The sequence below is a fragment of the Papilio machaon genome, chromosome 14, assembly GCF_912999745.1.
Source record: "Papilio machaon chromosome 14, ilPapMach1.1, whole genome shotgun sequence".
Taxonomy (NCBI): Eukaryota; Metazoa; Arthropoda; class Insecta; order Lepidoptera; family Papilionidae; genus Papilio; species Papilio machaon.
In genome coordinates, this window is record NC_059999.1 from 1217908 (window position 1) to 1240412 (window position 22505).

At 33.1% G+C, this 22505-nt stretch overlaps 4 protein-coding genes across 4 annotated transcripts; 3 read left to right on the forward strand and 1 right to left on the reverse strand.

Moving 5' to 3' along the window:
* The first annotated feature begins 287 nt into the window (after nt 1-287).
* LOC106711972 lies at nt 288-4814 on the forward strand. The gene is made up of 5 exons (XM_014504405.2): nt 288-447; nt 1930-2029; nt 2932-3177; nt 3508-3637; nt 4163-4814. The coding sequence occupies exons 1-5, from the start codon at nt 371-373 to the stop codon at nt 4666-4668; spliced, it is 1059 nt and encodes a 352-aa protein (XP_014359891.2). The 5' UTR covers nt 288-370; the 3' UTR covers nt 4669-4814.
* A 2804-nt stretch (nt 4815-7618) lies between these two features.
* Nucleotides 7619-13071, forward strand: LOC106711975. Its single transcript, XM_014504411.2, has 4 exons — nt 7619-7796; nt 11211-11378; nt 11925-12069; nt 12468-13071. The coding sequence occupies exons 1-4, from the start codon at nt 7710-7712 to the stop codon at nt 12629-12631; spliced, it is 564 nt and encodes a 187-aa protein (XP_014359897.2). The 5' UTR covers nt 7619-7709; the 3' UTR covers nt 12632-13071.
* A 1461-nt stretch (nt 13072-14532) lies between these two features.
* Nucleotides 14533-18334, forward strand: LOC106711983. The gene is made up of 4 exons (XM_014504420.2): nt 14533-14793; nt 16720-16893; nt 17690-17840; nt 18151-18334. Exons 1-4 carry the CDS (start codon nt 14707-14709, stop codon nt 18285-18287), a joined length of 549 nt encoding a protein of 182 aa, XP_014359906.2. The 5' UTR covers nt 14533-14706; the 3' UTR covers nt 18288-18334.
* A 975-nt stretch (nt 18335-19309) lies between these two features.
* Nucleotides 19310-22435, reverse strand: LOC123721651. The gene is made up of 4 exons (XM_045680983.1): nt 22188-22435; nt 21144-21314; nt 20174-20348; nt 19310-19496 (listed from the first exon to the last, which is right to left on the reverse strand). Exons 1-4 carry the CDS (start codon nt 22272-22274, stop codon nt 19357-19359), a joined length of 573 nt encoding a protein of 190 aa, XP_045536939.1. The 5' UTR covers nt 22275-22435; the 3' UTR covers nt 19310-19356.
* Between the last annotated feature and the right edge of the window lie 70 nt (nt 22436-22505).

Consider the following 22505-nt stretch of genomic DNA (forward strand, 5'->3'; position numbering starts at 1 on the left):
GGAAATATATATAATTTTATTACAAGGCAGCAAATTAGAAGTGTTTGTTATTTTTATCATTTAAATCATATTCATTATCATTATTATTGAAATCGTTAAATAAACGCGTCTCGTCAATGAGATAATAAAATATTTGCAAAAGATAAGATTAGTGTTCGACGTCGATAATATTTCTGGTGTTCACAGTTATCGTGTTACATGTTTAGTTTCACGTTTTACTTCATAGATATATTAATATGCAATTAATAAAATGTTATTACTACGCATATAACGCAATTTAAATTATGGTGATAAATATAAATATGTTCTAAAATATATTTAATATAATGAAAAAATATATTTAGTGATGTAATCGTGATTGATTCGAGTTATGGAGCTTTTTAGACAACGCAGCCTACGGGAGCTTATGGAATATTGTCGGGAAGGCACCAAGAAGAGCATTCAAAGGTGAGTTGTGATATTTCATACGTTAGATTTTAAAAATATTCCCATATAAACGTTTTACTAGTTAAAAAAATTGTCTGTACCTTTATTATAATCAGGGAAAGAATAACATCGATTGACTTAGTCGTATAATTCGGCTCAGTCCTTTATGCAACAAGATAAATTAATTTACACACAAACCCACAAATATAAATCTAACATGTGTGCATAAAACATTACCTTGACAACTCGTTGAGTGGTGCGTTTACTCTAAAGATATTTCTTATCTATTCTATATCTTATATATATAAAAGAAAGTCGTGTTAGTTACACCATTTATAACTCAAGAACGGCTGAATCGATTTGACTGAAAATTGGTGGGCAGGTAGCTTAGAACCAGGAAAAGGACATAGGATAACCCCGTTTTCTTTTTCTTTTTTTTTATTCCGCGCGGACGGAGTCGCGGGTAAAAGCTAGTTAAATATAATTTTTGTTATAAACCGGATATTATTTTTTCAAATATTTTAAGCGTAATCTTACTAATATTATAATGCGAATGTTTGGATGGATGGATGCATGTTTGTTTGAAGGTATCTCCGGGACGGCGGTATGGATCTTGATGAAATTTGGCACAGATGTAGAACATAGTCTGGAAAAACAAATGACTTCTAATAAAGTTTTTTTAATGGCACGCGGACAGAGTCGCGGGGGAAAGTAGGCAACCAAAACTACCTTTTTTATAACACGGATTGGTTCATAACATTCTGTCTATTGATATACATATATTTTAAATGTCTTTGATTTACTTTTATTGTAATAAAGCGAAAATAATTTACAAATCAATAAAGAAATAATATCAAAATTTTTAGTATAATTCTTAAATAACTCAATATGTATTCAATGTATCAGATTTAGTATTAGGTGTAGAGATTTTTATAAAGATACTGTTTTTCTTGTAACGATATCTTATCAACAATATGAATTGTTTTGAATGGGGTGATTACTGCTACAATATTAACAGTGGTAGAGCAAAAACATATGTTGCACGAATGTGCCGGCTCGCTCTGTGAAATACCACGACCACACAGAAGAAAGGCGTCAAGTGGAAGTAATTCCGCGTACAGTCTTCAGACTGTGTGCATGTCGGAGACCTAATTTTAGTCCCATTTCCCTTCCCACCCTTAACTTAAAATAGAATGGAATGGGGTAGTGAATTTGATAGAGAAAGGGATTTTGTACAGAAATAGGAAAAAACAAATTCAGACTTTATCTTTTCTGTTTTAATTTCACACTGTGTCGCGGTCGGCGCACCAAGTTTCCTCCTCTATCTTCCGTCATCCTGGTCATCATTCCCTTCTTAATAATGTCACCTATCACATGATCTATCCATCTCTTCCTAAGATTACTTCTACCGATGTACACCACCATTTTCATATAGTTTTCCTTGTCAAATGCCTTTCTACCAGATTATACAGGGTGTTAATATTATGATGTTATTTATTTCAGATATAAAAAGAAGGCAAAATGGTATTGGCCAGAGCTTCACCTCTACTGCGGAGTCTGCAAACTGAGAACCGGCCTATACATAAGAAGTGCAATCTGTTTGGTAAGTATTACTTTTACAAGTAGCTCATTAGTCAAAATTCGACCATAATTCATAATCAGACTGTTTTTTTTGACAAGCTGTCGCCCGTGACTCCGTACACTCAGAATTAAATAAAAATTTAATAAGTAGCCTATGTGTTCTTACAGACTATATTCTACATCTGTGCAAAGCTTCATCAGGATACGTTGAGCCGTTCCGGAGATATTTCAAACAAACAGCCATCCAAAGTTTTCGCTTCATGTAATAATTATACAGCTAAACTATCATAAAATTTACTTGTAGAGTTTTTGGAGACAAATTTGACGGAAATCGTTGCTATAACTACAATCCACAGACTACCTAGTACTTTGTATATCTAATATATAAAATTCTCGTGTCACAGTTTTCGTCACCGTACTCCTCCGAAACGGCTTGACCGATTCTCATGAAATTTTGTGAGCATATTCAGTAGGTCTGAGAATTGGCCAACATCTATTTTTCATAACTCCCCCCCATTTTTTAACTACGCACGGACGGAGTCGCGGGCGACCGCTAGTAAAATATAGTCTTTTTTATATTTGTGGTATTGTTAGTGCTACTGTCACTCTTGATCGTGCTGTCATCTGTAGTGTGCAAAAGGTAGTTTTTATTCCTACTGGATTCGAACTCGTTTTTGACGAATTGAGCATTTTAACACCTCCATCCATCAAATGTATGTAGTTTCTACCACTACACTTTACTTTTGCTTTAGGTCATCATTATCTCTCTGTTCTTATCCTACTCACGGAGGGTAGGTGCACCAATAATCGTCCTTGTTCGAACTTTGTCGTCATTTTTTTCATCGCTCTCTTGTTAATTATGTCATCTATATCCTTTGAGTACCCTTCTCTCTTTTTAAAGTTCTTGGTATTTCATTGTTTTAGGTGTTCTACATAATTGCGACTGTACTCAACATTATTATGGTCTACTACATAGTAGAAGGGGGAAGATTTCTATTTTCAATGGATATGACAGCATTGGAAGATTACTTGGAAGTTAATTTGACGGATGTGAAGCTTGAGCGAGCGAAGAAAATCTACACTTTGCTCCTATCTTACTTAATATTCTGGTGTATCTTCAAAATGATTTATATCTTGTCTCTTGTGTCCACAATTTATGCAATGTACAAAGTAATTATTTTTTATATATATACAGCCAGTACTAGTAATTTAAATGAATGACCTTTTTTTAAAGTTGACAAGTAGAGAATTCGGAACAAAACGGGAGTACAGTTTTTTTAAAGCATTGATACTATTTCGAAATGATTTTTTATACATATTTTTAAATATTTTTTGCTTAATTTTTTGAATACTTCTCAGCCATTTTTTTTTTTAGATAAAACTTAATGGTATACGAGTAATATAGTACATACAGTTTTTTTTCTTACAAAGTTTCTATCACTCTAGCGATCCTAAAAGAAGGGGTTTGAATATTTACCGTTAAATTTGTTACTGTTTCAGAAGAAGCCGAAAATTTTGAAATTAGTAATATTTAACAATACTCTAAATTGGATACTGGACATTATATTATCATTTTTTGGAGCAGTAATTACTCAATTATTCTCTAAAGTCCTAGTTCTTTTTTGCATTTGTAAGTATAAATAGAATTTTAGATTTTAATCGACACCATAAGTAAAACTCGTAAATTAGAAATCATCATCAGCTCACTATACCTCCCCCCTGAGGGGCTCGGAGCCTACACTAAGTTAGGGGTGACTAGGACATAGTCAACCACGCTGGCCAAGTGCGGGTTGACTTCACACATATCATTGAATTTCTTCTCAGATATGTGCAGCATCACGATGTTTTCCTTCACTGTAAGAACGTCGGATAAATGTACATATGTAAATCGAAAATCGAAAAACACATTGGTACATGGCGGGATTCGAACCCAGGACCTGCAGATTGCAAGTCAAGTGCTTCTGATCTAATGATGGAATGAAACGACACAACCTCATCGAGTTTGGGCTCGTTTGAATCCTCTTGACGAGTAGTTTGTCGTTTTTTCTTTCAATCAACAAGAACGTAATGAAAATAACTATAAAAAGGTTTTCTTTAGGACTCAGTAATCAGTATGAATAGACTAGACAAAACTTTATTAAAATCTCTTTTCCAGTATTCGAAGGGTACAACTTATTGGCGCTATCCAGTGAATACAAGCAATTAAAAGGAAAATCAAAACTTATTATATACTTACCCGATACAACAAATGTCGAAGCCATTGACACACCAACAGATGTCAATAATCAAATAGAAGAGAACATACGTCATAATATATCAAATCATTGCGAAACATGTACATGTAATGAACCTATGTTACCTAACACTTCTGAAGTTATAGCAACTAATGTAACATCTCAATGTACATCTTCAAATGAGAAAGAAGTAAATATTAAAGATGTCGAAATAATCTTCAATCAAGACCAATTACTTCAACATAGTAGTTCTGTACTAGAAACTAGAAATACAAGACCAAGTAGACCGACAGTGTTAGAACTACCGCCGTATTTGGAAGAAGAGAGTGAGATGAAGAAAGATAAGGAAATACTAGTGGCAGTTATTTATGATCAGAATCAATTAAATATTTGTGGCAGCCCAATAATAGAGAGTCGAGAAAATTGATAATCTTCTGACTATAGTAGAACAAACAATCATCTCGGTGTAAGAGGCGCTGCTATCGCGATGTTGAAGCATACAAACTCATGACAAAACATCTACAGTCCAGTTGTTTTTATATTCTTTTGACAATGTCGGAAGAGCGATAAAGATTTATTATTATTAATATCGTACGTATCACTAATCTTCACCGTGTAAGATAATGTTGTCGATCTATTAGCGTATATTTTCTAAACTTATTAAAAATAAAGTAAGAATTGTTATACTGTTATATTAATTACGACTTTTTTTAGTTTTTAATTATTTAAAGATGTTTACTGAAAACATTATTTCTCTCTAATTAAAATTTAAGTAATGTTTCACTGTACATCGACATGTATATCGATGGCTCCTACGTAAAATGACGAAAGTGTCGTTTAAGTCTTTTTTCACTTATTACTACAATGGTTTATTTGCAATTTTTATTTTGGCTATATCGAAAATAAAATTTATGACCTAGTCACCCCTAACTTGGGGTAGGCTCCGAGCCCCTCGGTGGGGATGTATAGTGAGCTGATGATGATGAAAATAAAATTTTAGGCAAATAAGTGAGCACAATTTTTTTATATATAATCAAATCGAACGATCGGTTCAAGTTGAGGATTAATAGCAGGTGCAGGTGGGGCAGGGAAGCGTTGGAGGTACCACTTCGGCAGTTGTAGTCAGTACAACATATATATAAAATAATAACTTCAATATAAATAACATTTGTAATAGTGTACAAAATATGATATAATAAGTAGTTCAGGAACCTTAAAAGTGCTCTACTGTAAAGTTAAATTTTTTCACTTCGGATAGTTTACGTAGGAGCCATTGATAAACATATAAAAAAATTGTAAAAGATAATTGAATGTAAAGTTGCAGTTACTGTATATATTTTTTAACTAAATTAAAGGATAATAAATTTGAATGAGATTCTAAATAGATTAATATAAATTTATATTGGAGACATTTTTAATTTATTTTACTGAATGAATGAATGAATGAAATGAATATAAAATTAATTTTGTCTCGTATAGCTTCTTAATATTATATTTTTAATATTCTAAATCAATTAATTATTTAATCTGTTTTGGATATAAACACAGTTAAATCTCTATTCGCGGGAGTTACGTACATAACGTGAATTTTCCACGTATACTGAAATCGCTACTAAATTTTTTGGTATGTCCAGAGATTTCATCATCATCATTATCAGCTCACTATACGTCACCACTGAGGGACTCGGAGCCTCGGAGTTAGAGGTGACTAGGTTGGTTCACTCAACACATACATATCATTGAATTTCTTCTCAGATATGTGCAGATAGCACGGTGAAGGAAGACATCACGATGTTTTCCTTAACCGTAAGAACGTCGGATAAATGTACACATGTAAATCGAAAAACACATTGGTACATGGCGGGATTCGAACCCAAGACCTGCAGATTGCAAGTCAAGTGTTTAACCCCTGAGCCACCGGCGCTCTCCAGGTATTTGTTTACAATTTTTTTTTGCCCGTGAATTGTAAAATCGCGTGTAAGAAGATCGCGAATAATTAGAGTTGATTGTAAATAAAATAGAGAATTTTAAAAAAACAATTTCTAAATTATTCCATTTAATGTTACGATAAAAAATTATTGATATACTACGATAAAAAATTCTGCAGACTAATAATGCGTCGACATAACATAATAATTAAGATTAAGTTCGTAGAATCTTTATCTCTATTTACAGAAATAATCAAATCGTTTCTGACATTGTCGGGGTTATACTATATGTTGTTTATAATCCGATCTGCAATTGGTAAATACGCTTATGTAATTTCCGAAACAAACAAAATGTGAACTTCCGATACTAAGCGGGCTTTCCGCTGTTATTGTTATGAAGTATACATTTTTATCAATCCTGCTTTTTATTTATGTTATCTAATATGTTTTAAATAGGTTTTTAGACAGTGGAAACTCATCGGGATATTGATAATGTTGACGATGATATTGACAAATGGATTTCATTTGATTTTTAGCTTAGCTTTTATTACTAAAAAAGTTCAGATTAAGTATATCAAATTAGTAGTCTGTGACTTTTTAAGTATGGATTAAAAAAAAAAATAGTCAACAGACAAAAAATTTTAAAAATAAAATATATAACATAAGTAAAACAAATAATTTGTTATAATAAAAATTCTTATGTTTATAAAATATTTTAAAGATTTTTTTACAGACACTCTAATTTCATTTATTTTAAAGATGTAGATATTGTATAGTTGTATGGAGCGTCGGTGGCTCAGGAGTTGAGCTTGTAACCTACAGGTCCTGGGTTCGAATCCCGCCATGTACCAATGGATTTTCGATTTACGCATGTACCTTTAACCTACTTTCTTACAGTGAAGGAAAACATCGTGATGCAACCTGCACATATCTGCGTAGAAATAAAACGATATGTGTATAGTCTACCCGAACTGGACCTGCGTAGTTGACTATGGTCTAGTGATGTGTCCACACTCGTTGCCATGACAACCATGTAATAAATGAGATGTAAATAGTTAAAAGTGTCTCTTATTTACGCTTTAAAGAATAAACATAAAATCTAGTCACCCCTGACTTAGGGTAGGATATGTGCCTCTCAGTGGGGACGTACAGTGAGCTTATGATGATAATTGACAATGGCAATTGATAAAAAAAAAGAAAACGATTGATAAACTTCTTAAAAATAGCCACAAATCGGGAACAAAAGGAATTATAATGAAACTTCTTATTCTTTGAGTTTAAACATTCAAACATTTGAAATTAAAAACATCAAATGTTGACCTAATTGTCAACTGTTTTTATTAAGTTTAAATTACAACTAAAAATAAGTTCGAAGCGCTATAATAATAATTAAGTGTTTTATCTCGGTCTCGGACAAACCGACGGAAGCTGTTCACATGTACATAAATATACCAAACACCGGACGTTTCAGTCAGTCTCATATTGGACGACTGCGCGTGCGCAAGTGTCTTAGTGTTCGTGTGATCCAACAACAAACAAAATGTATTGCGAAATACCAAAGTTATTCAGATGTTGCTTTTGTCTGCCTCTACGGAAAGGTGCTCTGATATTTGGATACGTTAATATCGTAAGTATTATTTAATTTTTAAATAATGTGAGATGTGTATTTTTATTTTTAAACATGATGTCGGATTATGGTCTTCAATTATTTTGTTAAGTTTCTACATTAGCAAAAACTACTGAACAGCTATGGTTATAGTTATCTTAAAACATACTCTACATTGTAACTTAAGTTCGATTCCCAATCAAGGAATAATTTTTCTGCATTTTTTAATTACAAACTATCTGAAACCTTGAAATTGAAATCGTATTATTATTATTAAAATTACTGAACAATAACATATTGCTATCTCTATTTTTAATAAGAGAATAAGTGTGATGATAATATGTTTCTGTATTTATGTTTCGGTAGTGGAAACTTAAATAGTAGTCTGCTGCAACTATCATGCATGTTCCTATTATCTACACAGTGACGAGATACGTCCCTCGCTCTTGACCTGAAGTCTTAAGACTGAGGACCAATTGGGTCAAAGCGAACATATCTCTGACGTCATGGTGTGTTGATGTTCAAGTTTACTTTGGGTTTACACTGTTGAAACTTTATATAAAACATATTGCTGTTTGTTTTCAAGAAGTGACAAGTATGTTTAGGTACAAGACCAGCCATTGAAATCTATTTTACTCCTTTATCTGAAATTATTGGTAAAATAAGGATCTGTTAATTTTAACACTGAATCACGCTTTCGGGATGTATATTAAAAAGGTTTGTTAATTTTATAGAGCACAGATCAAGAATTGCTTACATTTCACAATACGTAATTTTTTTTTTCATTTCAATAAATAAATTTGACCGTGGTCGAATATAATATACATACTCACATATATTTATTTTTATTTTATTTTATTTATATAAGATTAAGTATAACTTATATTTCATTAAAAGCGAACTAGCTTAAAATAAACATGGATTTAATCTAAATATAATACATAAAAACTAAAATATGTCATTAAAAGGTGTCCCTTTAGGCAAGGTTCCGAAGATACTGACAGCGTTCCGCCTTTCAATGGCTAGACTAAATCTTTGTCCGAGGTATAACTTAATCGTACGAGTAAAATAAAATTATTATTAGGACAAACAAACAGATAGTAATACTAGGCAAAAAACATATTTATCATAGAAAATAACAAATATGATCAATACTTATCTAAACCTATTTCATATCTTATTAATCTTAGTTTTGAGACAGGCTATTTCCCAGATATTTTCAAGGAAACAATAATTGTTCCTATACACAAATCCGGAGATAAACTAAGCCCAACAAATTACCGCCCTATATCTTTGCTTTCGACATTGTCAAAAATAATTGAGAAGGTGGTTAATAATAGACTTATAGCATATTTAGAAAAGAAAAACCTACTAGCTAATACCCAATATGGATTCCGACAGAACCGATCAACAAATGATGCTGTACTGTTATTAACTGAAAAAGTAACGGAATACATAGAAAAGGGAGATAAATGCATAGGTGTTTTCCTAGATATGCAAAAGGCGTTTGACACTGTCTCGGTAGAAGTGCTGTTGACAAAACTAGAGAACTGTGGGATAAGAGGTACAGCTTTGTCGTGGTTTAGAGATTACTTAAAAAATAGGACACAAAGAGTCCGAGTGGGATCGGTAGTCAGTGCACCTGCTAGCTCTGACTATGGGGTGCCTCAGGGCAGCACGCTTGGTCCGACCCTATTCCTTATTTACATAAACGAACTATGTGAAATTACCCTTCATAATGCAGATGTACTAATGTTTGCGGATGATACAGCTATACTTTTCCACAATAGTACATGGAAGTCTGTGAAGGAAGAAGCAGAACAGGGACTAACTACTGTGACGAGGTGGTTAGAAAACAACCTGCTAACTCTTAATACCTCCAAAACAAAATTTGTACCCTTCTACAAAACTGCAAGATCCAAGCCTCCTAATGACTTAACAATCATCATACATGAAGCCCCCTGCAACAGAAATCTTAATTACAACACTAACTGCTCATGCACTGATATAAAACGAGCAAATATTTTTAAATACCTTGGAGTAATACTCGACGAGCACCTAAACTGGAATGAACATATCAGATGTGTTGCTAACCGCATAAGAAGACTAATAATCATCTTCAGGAAACTCAGAGCGGTTGCTAATCAGGAACTCCTGCATAAAACCTATAATGCTCTGTGTCACTGTCTTATAACTTACTGTGTCTGCTCTTGGGGAGGGGCTTCTAAAACCTGGCTTCTCGAAGCAGAACGGGCCCAGAGAGCTGTACTAAAAGTTATGCTAAAACTTCCATACAAACATCCAACTAATGACCTATATAAAATAGCAAAGATCTTAAGTATTCGTAAAACATATATTTTTGAATGTATAAAACGACTACATAAAAACACAATGAATATGACATCACTGCAAAGTACAAGAATTAAAATGTTCCATCTTCCAACTGTAAAAAGTGCCCTCGCTGTAAGACAGTTTAAGTTCCAGGCTCCACATTTATATAATGCTGTTAATAAGAAGCATAATATAAGAGGTCTGAAATCATTTCATATGAGGAAAGTAACTAAGAAATGGTTAGAAGATATGGATTATAACGATTGCGAAACATTGATATGTAATGATTAACAATGCTACTTATTCACACACACCTCACATCCATATTCACATAAAAACCCATTCACGCATACATACACGCGAACACAAATCAACATCAGTACAGACACACATGCGCGCGCACACACACACACACACACACACACACACACACACACACACACACACACACACACACACACACACGCACACACACACACACGCACACACACACACACGCACACACACACATATATTACTTTGGTTTACTTTTTCTCTTTTGTTTTTAAAATGTTCATTAAATTCAAAAATTGTACATACAATTGAACATATAAGGGAAGTCATTGGCTCCTTTAATACAGGGCAACCTAGTAAAGGAGTCAAGGTTATAATGAAATAGATATGTAAAATGTACAATAAAGATTTATTATTATTATTATTATTATATAATACAAAGAGCGTAAGTAAACAAGATTAAAATTTCTTGACCGGATTTGACGCCGTGATATTTGAAAGCGCTATTAATATGGGTTCGATGTCCTGAGCATCAGGGGTCCTTATATTTTTATGTGATTGTTTATTGGGTCATCGAACTCAAAGTGGATATGTATATCATTTTTTTTTGGAAATAAACAACTGTAATAACACTTATTCATTATTTAAGAAAAATTAAAAATCAAAACGGCGACGCGTTGACTCCAAGTGAAACCAACAACGCTGAAGTTTGAGCTGACGAATATATTCCAAAAAAACTGTTCACGCATAATAACCTAACATTTAATCTCCTAATTTTTACAGGGTTCGTCGTAGAGTATGATGTTTATTAATAAAAGTCTACATTTTCAGTTGTTCTCTGTCGTCATGCTGTCTCTGTATAGCTACTCTGTGCACCACGAGCTCGGCTTCACCATGGTGTACCACGGCTCCACCTCCGAATTTGAAGACGGTGTGTGTGTAGGCATTTACTGTGTGGAGATTCTAATGAATGTTGCGCTGGTGTACGGTGCGCATAAAGTAAGATGTTGGTTATATTAAATTAGGTTTACCACTAAGTTATAACGAATTTTACCAACAAATTATACCGGCAAATTGTACCATAATATCTGAGTTTTACTTCAGAAGTTATACCAATAAAGTGTACCATTTTATTATACGACCAGAATTTTAGCGGATATTAAAATAATGTTTTTAAAGGAATTGAAAATTTGATTTTAGATTAACTTAATTGGTTTCAAAATTATTGCCAAAGAGAACTTATAATTGAAAGTAATTCCATATTTAGTTATTCTGTTTTTACCTTCTTTGTAAAAACACTGGCATAAATGAAATTCCCCTCGTTAGCAAAGAACGTAATGTTTTCCGGAAAACATCTCAAATAGCGACTGGCCACGTCCTGCGACAATTTGCTTTGTTCCCTCATGACCATGTATCCGTCGTTCGGGTTCCTAATACGAACTTGTCCTTGACTTACGAAGAGTTCACGATTCACTCACGAGTTCACATAATACTGAGTTGCTGAAGTTTTTCCAACCTAGGGTTATATTGATATGTTTGTTTCAGAGGAATATTTTATTCTTAAGGAGCTTCTATTACTACGCTGTGGCGACCATGCTGATGACGTTTATAATTCAAATCGTATCTTTAGTAAATTCACGTTACTTCGGAATGGTCATTGAAATGTTATGTCTCTACATAACTGGACTATGTAAGTAGTATTTATATACTTAACAATATTCCTTAATAGTCTTGAGGCACTTAAATTTTTTTACAATAGGAGCTGGCAAATAAGCTAACAGTAATCAGATTTCGTTAAAATAGCAAAGTGATAAATACCCATAGACTGTTCCCATCCTATACATCATTTACCCCAATTCCAATTTCCCCTCCCATCTTTTTCCTATAAGAAAAGGATGGAAAGGGGAAGAGAAGTAAAAGTGGCCTTTGGTATATACACTTACTAGACGACACGTTGTGTTATTCTCACTTCATGCCTGTCTTCTGTTTGGCATTGCACGTCTTCTGAGTGGCACTGTTGAGCGGGCACAGCAACAGCTCAAGATGCTGGGCTATATTTAACTAACTTATTTATATATTACTCAACAGGTATACATTTGTATTTAATCATTGTGGTGCGGAGTCTGGTCAGCAAGTTGGAGATATCTGACGGCCATGCGTATGAGAACCAACTGCAGCAGATCGTGAGCGGGGAGATCAAAGTGGAAGGAAACGGAGTTTACCCTAGTACTGTAGTGCCCAATACCGCGTAGTACCTTTCTTTGTCATTCATATATTCAAGAAATATAAACCAGAGATTCTCAAACTTTTTCTCATAGACCCCTTTTACATTTCTGCTAATAAATTTTTAGCTACCTTCGTCCTTCGCGTATCCTCCAACTTTATTGTCTGCCATCATACACTTCTACTGGGTCTGCCATGGACCCTAGGGGTTCTGCACCTTTCTGGGGATCACAGATATGAACTAAATAAATTACGACTAAACTCAGGTTCAGTCCGGTCCATTGTAAGAACCGACTAGTTTTGTCCCATTGGGGGTCTAGGATACATCATGCCTTTAATTGTAAGAACTAGTAATAGTAAGAGCTTAGGCTGTGCTAGGTTTTTTTAAGGATATACCAGTGCTTGTTCAACTTATTAATTTTTAAGACAGTCTTTCAAGTTATAATTATTTTCTTTGAAAATGAACAGGGGTTGACAAAATATGTACATTCAAATTTAATGAAATTTTCAGTAATTTTTTTTTAAATCATATAGCTTATTCCTTAGTAGATGTAAAAATTCTGAAAAATATTTAAAATTAGCATTTATTTTCTATTTACTGAGAAAATTAAATGGTTTTTTATTATTATGATCTGATGTGTAACTTAATTAAATAGTTTCAAATTTATTTATTTAACATTTGTACATATTAGATGTAAGTAAATAAGGGTTTTATGTATTCTATGTTTAAGAGTACATACATATATTAACATAGATTATTATTAGCATATAAGCGTTGATACAATTTCGTTTAGATAATGTTTTTGTATATAAATATACGTTTCTTTGTATTGCTTTTTTGACACCAAAGATGTAATTATAAATTTAGTATTTATGTGAAAATAAAGAGATTTAAAATAATGTTTTATATTTATTTCAAACCAATTATATTTTATGGATGTCATACCGATCGAACTTATATCTAATTAGACATATACAAGTATATTAATCTCGTTATGTTTACATATAAACTATGACCTTTGCAAAAGATATTATATCTTTAATACATTATCTTGTTAGCATAATAATGTACTAAATAATAATAACTAGCTTTTACCCGCGACTCCGTCCGCGCGGAATAAAAAATAGAAAACAGGGTCAAAATTATCCTATGTCCGTTTCTTGGTTCTAAGCTACCTGCCCACCAATTTTTAGTCAAATCGATTCAGCCGTTCTTGAGTTATAAATAGTGTAACTAACACGACTTTCTTTTATATATATAGATATCACTGACAATACCTACAAACAACTAAGATATGCAATAACACACATGCAATTTGAATAAAAAATAGATTTGATATTTTTCTAACTCTAATATATAGGGTATAATTATCAGATCAGTGATTTACAACATCATCTAGGTAGACTTCCTGGTGTCCTTTAAAAACCTGGCGCGGGTTCACGATGATAGGAATACAATTTGAGGGTTTACAATATGAAGAAGAAATGTAATGTAATCACCTTCCTAAAGGCCGGCAACGCATTTGCGATCCCTCTGGTATTGCAGATGTCCATGGGCGTCGATGAACACCTTGGTGTTCCCGCTGCTCGTTTGCCCCCTTCTCTTATAAAAAAAAAAATGTAGCTGATTGGGTTTAGTAAGCCAAGGAACATTTCTCGGCCGCAGATCCAGAGGCAGACCTAAAACTAGATGGAAAGATGTAGTGCTAAAAGACATGAGTGAGTGCCAAGTTTCAGATGAAGATGTCGACGACAGGGCGAGGTGGAGGAAACTATTTGGGAAAGACGACCCCACCACCATGTAGGGGGTCTACGAGAAGTTTAGGAATCTCTGGATTAGATCATAATTTCTGTTAATAAAGAATAGTGTTATGTTAACGAACTTCAATTGTAAAATAAAATGGCAGATTCTGTTGTTCGGCCACTTCGCTGTAATGTCGTATTTCCTGATGCGCGAACAATGAGATAATTGTGTCATCTCAGATGCTGTGGGTTGTTCGACACGTATAGACCTTAGGTCACAAGATGTGTAAATAAAAATATAAAAGATATAAAAGATACGGATAAAGGTAAAGAAAAAAGTTGTGACTGCTTTAGTTGAATCATGCGAGTGGAAATACCGGATTGCAAACGGTGCTGTTGTTTTGTACCTCTGAGATATGGGATTATCTTTTTTGGATATCTTAATTTGGTAAGTGTTCAAAAGTATTCTATCTAAGTCATTTTTAACTAGCTTTTACCCGCGACTCCGCCCGCGCGGAATTAAAAAAAATGCACACAGGATAAAAAGGTTCCTATGTCCGTCTCCTAGTTCTAAGCTACCTCCCCATCAATTTTCAGCTAAATCAGTTCGACCGATCTCGAGTTATAAATAGTGTAACTAACACGACTTTCTTTTATATATATAGATAGTCTAATAGTCGTAATTTTAGAGTTAAAAGCTTTTAGGCCTCCAACACAATGCCAAGAGCAAACCGAAACTAAAAAGAATCGCGAAAGACATGAAAGCGAACCGAAAATGCAACATAGAGATTGTGTCACTTCAGGTTTGGTTCAGCGCTTAGATGCCAAGTGTTTCACTGGAACAAAACAAAAGCATGCTAGGCTGTTCTGATGACTGATTTATACTTTCTATAGAACTCAATAAGGTTCTATTGTTATATTTTGTCACGTCCTAAGTGTGAGGTTCTACTGTTGTAAGACTCGTACAACAATATTGCCTTCCATCTTATGCTATTTAAGGCGATATTTAAAGATATTTTATTTTCTTTTTTCCTATAAATAATACAAATATATCAACAAAATTAATCTTATATATAAAATTCTCGTGTTAAAATGTTACCATACTCCTCCGAAAACTGATTTTTATGAAATTTTATATACATGTTCAGTAGGTCTGACAATCGGCTACTATCTATTTTTTATATCCCTATGTGATAAGGGTTGTTCACATTTAACATTTTTTTTGTTTGGACATAATTTAAATTAGGAATTCCCTAGGAATAATTTGTAGGGCAAAACAATGTTTGTACACATCTAGTTTTCTCATTAATTGTACATAAACGTTCATGCTATTGATATCAGCCTTATCTCTTTTGTCGTTAAAACGGGATGTAATGCGGGAAATAATTTAATAAATAAATTTCCATTTTCAATATCAACATTATTACAAATATATTATGATTCAATAGAACAAGTATTATTCGAATTTAGTAATAATTATTTCATCCAACTAATTATCACAAGTGTCAAAGAATTTATTCAATACCACTTTCTCCTTGTTTTAGTAACTCAAATATTATTTGCTTTGGCTTGTGGCTTTTGCGCGAAAACGATTGTTTTCAATTTCGGTACGGTCGTGTCAAGTGTCAACTGCGTCTCCTTTTTTCTAATATTGTATTAGAAAATAATTAGACATGGAAATAAAAACACCACCAAATTTCAATTTTCACAAGTTTTCCGAGATAATTTTTTTACATTTTAAACATTGACGTTGTTTCCCAAGGAAACGCAGACACTGGTAAATGTTTTTGTTATTATAATAGCATAATTTGTAAACACAAAGAAAATTCAATCAAAACAAGATCACTGTTTCGGAAGTTTTGTGTGGATAAAATCATGTTTAAATCGAACAATCATCTTGTTTATTTTTGGTGTGTTTTTTTTTATATGTATGTTTATTATTTGATGTGAAATATCACAAGGGATTCGATAATTGAATTACAATCGGAATTGAAATATCAAGAATAGGTCACAGTAACTCACATTTCGTTACACGAGTGTGATAGAAGATATAGGTATAGAGAGGATAGAGAGAGATAGCTATAGGTTGCATCTATTCATCTTAGGTAATTCTAAATCAAAGCTAGGGTGCGTTCGTTTTCGTTTCAAATCTATATCTTATATATATAAAAGAAAGTCGTGTTAGTTACACTATTTATAACTTAAGAACGGCTGAATCGATTTGACTTAAAATTGGTGGGCAGGTAGCTTAGAACCAGGAAACGGACATAGGATAATTTTTACCCCGTTTTCTATTTTTTATTCCGCGCGGACGGAGTCACAGAGTCACGGGTAACAGCTAGTTATTAATATTATTTGTGTATATTTGTTCCAGATATTTGCTCTGCTTGTGGTGAGTTTGGAGACATGGCTGGCTGTGGGTGACTCAAGCAAGCTGACGATGACCATGTACCGAGGTCTCTCCTTTTATACTCAGATGTGGTTGCCCGTGTTCCTTTATATACTGGAGATTGTATTCAACATAATTCTGCTCATTGGTGCTCATCTGGTATGAATGGCTATACTATTCAATATAAATATGTACTTTGCATGTTTCCATTTGCATAGAGTATTTGGCACTGATATTATTTTTTTTTGTCCCGAAGATGGCAAACTATAATGCAGTTTCTTTTATTAATTTCATCTATCTATTAAAATATGTTTTGATGTAGAAACAAAGAGAAAATGTTACTCAAGTTTTTGAGACCGAAGAGCTGGCAGCTACCTCGGACAAAGAATTAGTCTAGCCATTCAAAGGGGGAACGCTGCCAGTATCTTCGGAACCTTGCCTAAAGGGACACCTTTTAATGACATATTTTAGTTTTTATGTATTATATTTAAATTAAATCCATGTTTAATTCTTTAATAACATTTTACTTGAGTATACTCAAGTTTTATCTGCTATGAGTCATGATGGTCTTCCCTAAATGTTGATTCACCTACTCCGTAGAGTTTTGAAGATTTGTTATCTGTTCAAACTGCATAACTTTTAACAGTGGTGGAGAATAACAAGAAGACAGCCAGTGGAAACAATTCCGCGTTTCGTCTAGCAAGTGCATATGCCGGAGGCCTAATTTTAGTCAACGTTCTCTTCTCGCTCTTTTGTTGGGAATTATGAGAAGTGATTGAGAAGAAGCATAGGACGCGTAAATATCTTATTTCTGTGCGTCTCCTCCGTTGATTAAAGGTTGGCAACACATTTGTAATTGCAGATGTCCATGGGCAGCGGTCGCTTCACTATTTCAACGAATTCAGTTGGCTGCACGCTCATTTGCCGCCTTATAATCTAAAAAAATATGTTACAGAAACAGAAGAGTCTCCTACGCATCTACTACTACTACGGAATAACAACAACATTAGCTACTTTCTTCACATTATTCGTAGTAAAACATCGTCAGATTCACCATGACTTTGAGAACACCATCATTGATCTGTCCTTTGTATTCTGCGGATTTGGTAAGTTGTTTTTACTAAATGAGACAAAATAAATAATATTGTAACCAGTTTCTTATTGGAATATTGATCACGGCTTTTGCTGTCTTACGTATAAATATTTCCTTAATTTTGTATCTTTGTGGAGTGGGTTTTCCGCGATGCAATTGGAATTGTTAGAGTTAAAGTTCACCAGTCGTCACAGTTATCTGTCACAGCAGTCGAGTTGATGTTATTTTTAGATTGTTATTTTCATTAACTGCCTGACTGGTTACAGTTTTTAATTAACAGGACTTTATAGGAATGACCTCTAAAACTGACTATCTCGTTTTAGCTTTACAGATCTATCTGCTGCTTTTAATAAGAACTGAATTAAAGAAACTTCAGACTGGCCAACTGAGTTTCATTAATCACGTATCAGAAGTCATTGTGGACGCCCCCCACTGGGGCCAAGGACGAAATCCTCTATAATTTACTCAGATTCTTCAAAGTTTTAGTAATAAAAATCTGCAGTAAGAGACTCCTAAACTTAAATTTAATCCTAAAGTTAATTGAATGTGCATGTGGCATTTCAGGAGGAATCATTTTTTTTTTCGAATTATTTGATAGTAAATTACGCAACAGCTTCTTTCTTGACCTACATAGAAGTTTATTTTATGTATTTTTTTAAATCGCACATAGAGTAATAACTAAAAAATGAGATTGATTTATGGTTTTTTGATTAAAATGTGTAGCATTATACCATAACTCCACTTGAGGTCTTTCACTCTTTGTATTTTTTTTACTATAATTAAGCTGTATTGATTATAAATATCAATTTTGTTGTTAAATTAATGTTTTTTTTTTAATTTGTAAAATTTATTTCCCGCGCCTCAAAACTGACTTTTATATCAAGTTGTGAAGATGCCTTCATGAGGTAAATATTTTTTTATGAATTAAAATGAAATACGAAGTTGGGTTTTTCCATTTTATTGCGAAAATCTATTCTACAATAATACAATCCAAATAATAAAAAAATAAACATTCAGTCTTATATAAAGTGGCAATAATGGCAACTTTTTTTTAATAAAAGTCACATTTTATTACGTTTTTTTTTTGTAAATTGTTACTCGACGTTCTGAAGAATTCAACAAAACTTAAGGTATTGATGAATTTCACTATATTTTCTGATGGCTAGACTACGATACATGACAGGGTACATTGAGTGTATACATCGATTGTTGTATGAAGTGTCTTATTGCAAAATTTATTGCATCTACCGCTGTGTAAAAATACGTAAACAGTACAGACATTAATGTCGGACATTTATATCGTAGAACGAACGTACCTTTATAAAAACTACACAAAGCTTTCCGTTTATAACATACTTATAAATTATAATTCAATTATACATTAGAAGTATATAACATATATAGTAATTTCTAAACTTAATATTAACTATAATTTAAAATAAAACTTTTAGCAATAAATATTAATAAAATAAATGAGTGCTCTTATTTTATAAATGAGACATAGTTTAAAGTAAACACAGAAGTTATATTTATTTCTCTGTGACTATTTCATTTGGTTCTTTCATAACACACACGGGTTCTGTGACATGGTTCTCGAATTTGAAATGAGTGTCACTTTTAAGCTTCCGAAGTTCACTTCTTATTAATAACATAATGTATGTGTGAATAACTGAAACAAATATAGTTTATATAAGTGTTTTTTTTTATATATCAAAAGGTGGCAAACGAGCAAACGGCCACCTGAATTCGCCGAAATAGCGAGGCAACCGTTGCCCATAGACATCCGCAAATGCAGATGCGTTGCCTATCTTTAATCAACGGAGAAGGGCACGCCTAGAAAGAGGATATTTCCCCTTCCTATGCGTCCCCTCTTCCGATAAATCCACTCCCCCTTCCCAGGATGGGAAGGAAATTTTCCTTAGGAAAAGGATGGGAAGGGAAAGAGGACTAAAATTAGGCCTCCGGTACCACACTCATCAGACGAAACGCGCAATTGTCTGTCTTCTTCAACTGTCAAATCAACTGTCTTCTGTGTGGTCGTGGTATTTCACAGGTCCAACTGTTATTTCCACTGGTAAAACATTTATAAAACAACATCGTCTCCCACTATTGTTAAAATATTCTACTACAGGCTTCATATGTTATACATATTGTTGTGTTTCGGCGGTGGATACACACCTTTATATTTATACTATGTAATCTCAATGTATGCGTATGCCACAAATAGAATGCGAATTTAGTCATTACATAAAAAGACTAGGCACAACTAGTGTGATTCAGTGACAATTCGAATTTCTCATTAAATAATAATAATAATATAAATAGTAAGGTAAAGAAAAAACTTACTTAGGATCGCGGTAACACCAGACGCGAAGACCGCAATGGATTCGATTAAATTTTCATCTACTGGCATAGAATTTTTTGAGATTAAAAATCCACCAACGAGAAGGAAGAAGATTATCAATGCAACAGCGTATGCGATTCCGTAGCGCCAATAAATTCTTATCAATGTTGTATTTTTCTGTAAAAAAATAACAGATAAAAAATTCTTTATAACCTATAAAAAAAACAAAGCTCTTACATTTATTCCTATGATATTAAAGGGAGGAATATAAATCGAAACATCACTCGCCAAAATCGGTTAAATCGTTTATGCTTCAAGTTGTGACAATTGAATGGACACATTCAAAGCTACATTCGCTCGAAAAACAATACCTTCCGCAGACACTCGAGTAGAAATTAAAGTGTATTGGAATACCTGGAAAGATAACTAATGGTAACAATGGACTTAACATCATACTAAAATATTAAATGCGTAAGTTTAGATGGATGGATGTTTGTTTGAAGGTATCTCCGGTACGGCTCAACGGATCTTGATGAAATATGGCACAGATATAGAACATAGTCTGAAAGAACACTTAGGCTACTTATCAAGTTTTTTTTTAATTCCTCGCTGACGGAATCGCGAGTGACAGGTAGTATGTGCACATAGAGACGCACATAAATATTGACCTTCTAGGTTCTCACTGGGTAAAAATAGATTACTCTGACGGCAATATTAAACGACTACAGTCTATTCAATTTAATCTCTTTATCATTGATACAAATAATAAAATCGGTTTGTCTATCTATTATTGTCTAACTATTGGTGTATGTTATCGAAAAAAAATTGCAAAAATTTTGTCTGTTTGTGCGCAAGTTCGTGTTTGTTACAAATTATCTCAGGAACAGCCATCTCAGAACGCTAGTTGTTTTTTTGCTATTTTTTTTTGTTTTCTGTCAAATTATATTGTTTATTATTAAAAAAAATGCTTACCTTATGCAGACCAACAATAAAAGCGATATTAAATATAATATCAAATAGCAGCATGACAAGATTAAGTACAAAGAATGCAATAATAATTGCTCCATCCCTACCCAGTAATAGGACAAAAACTAACATAGGTATCCAGATAAGAATCATCCCAAAGATTACAATGGTAGCGATCTGAAATATAAAGTTATATTTTAAACTTACCTCTTCATTAGACTACAAGCTTAAATTAATTAAACAGAGTAACATCAAATTCTATTTTGAGTTATTTTGTGAAAATTATGTTATAAAGTGATGCGATATCTTACTTCTTACTAATATTATAAATGCGAATGTTTGGATGTACGAATGGATGGATGTTTGTTAGAAGGTATAGAACGGCTGCATGGATCTCGCTGAAATTTCGTATAGATGTAGAATAGTCTAAGAACAAACAAGCTACAGATTATCTTTTTTTTTAATTCCGCGCGAACTGCGTCGTGTCAGTTCAGTTTACAAGATTTAGTAGTTGATTTTTAATAGGATATAGATATGATAAAGCTATACCTACCAGGGATGGCGAACCCTTACGTAACAATGTGCCATTTTTGTAAAAATATATTTAATGAGGTCAAAGACTATTTTGATTCGTGTTCGCTCCTCATAATAAATTTTTTCATGAGTGATGCGCAAAAAATATTGTGTCACGTGTTCCATTGGTTAGCCACTCCTGTACTAAAGTATTATACTATTCGTACATACTGATGTACAGCTAAAGATATTTTTACCTCGTCTACGCTTGCAGTGGAAATTGAAACAAACTTACAATCGCTAATTCATAATATTAAAGACTTGAATGAAGGCCACAAATTTTATTTAATAAAGTAAAACTATTAAATGTTAATATACATAATTTAGTTATGAAAATAAAACAATGCTAGCTGAATTGCAACCTAATTTTTTTTTATCTTTGTTGCCGTAAAAATATATATATAATTTACAAAGCAAGACTTTTCAGATATATGTTAAAAATACAAGACATAGTGAAAAAATATAAAAATTACTAACCAATTTAATATATGACCATACCAGGAGGCCATATCTTAGCGGTAAACATAAGCAGCATCTCGTCAGATTTGGTATATCTCCATACATTTTCAAAATAAACAAAACTACAAACAAAGCACACTAAAACGTGCGAGCACTCCGCGCCACACGAACGTTGGACGTCAACTGATCGACTGTCAAGTTTGCAATACTCTGCACATATTTTTTCGTATATATTTATTTCGTACTAGCTGTCGCCGCAAATCAGTCTCCGCAAAAAAAAAAAAACTTAATTAATAAATGAGTTCTCTCTCAGACTATGTTCTACATCTGTGCCAA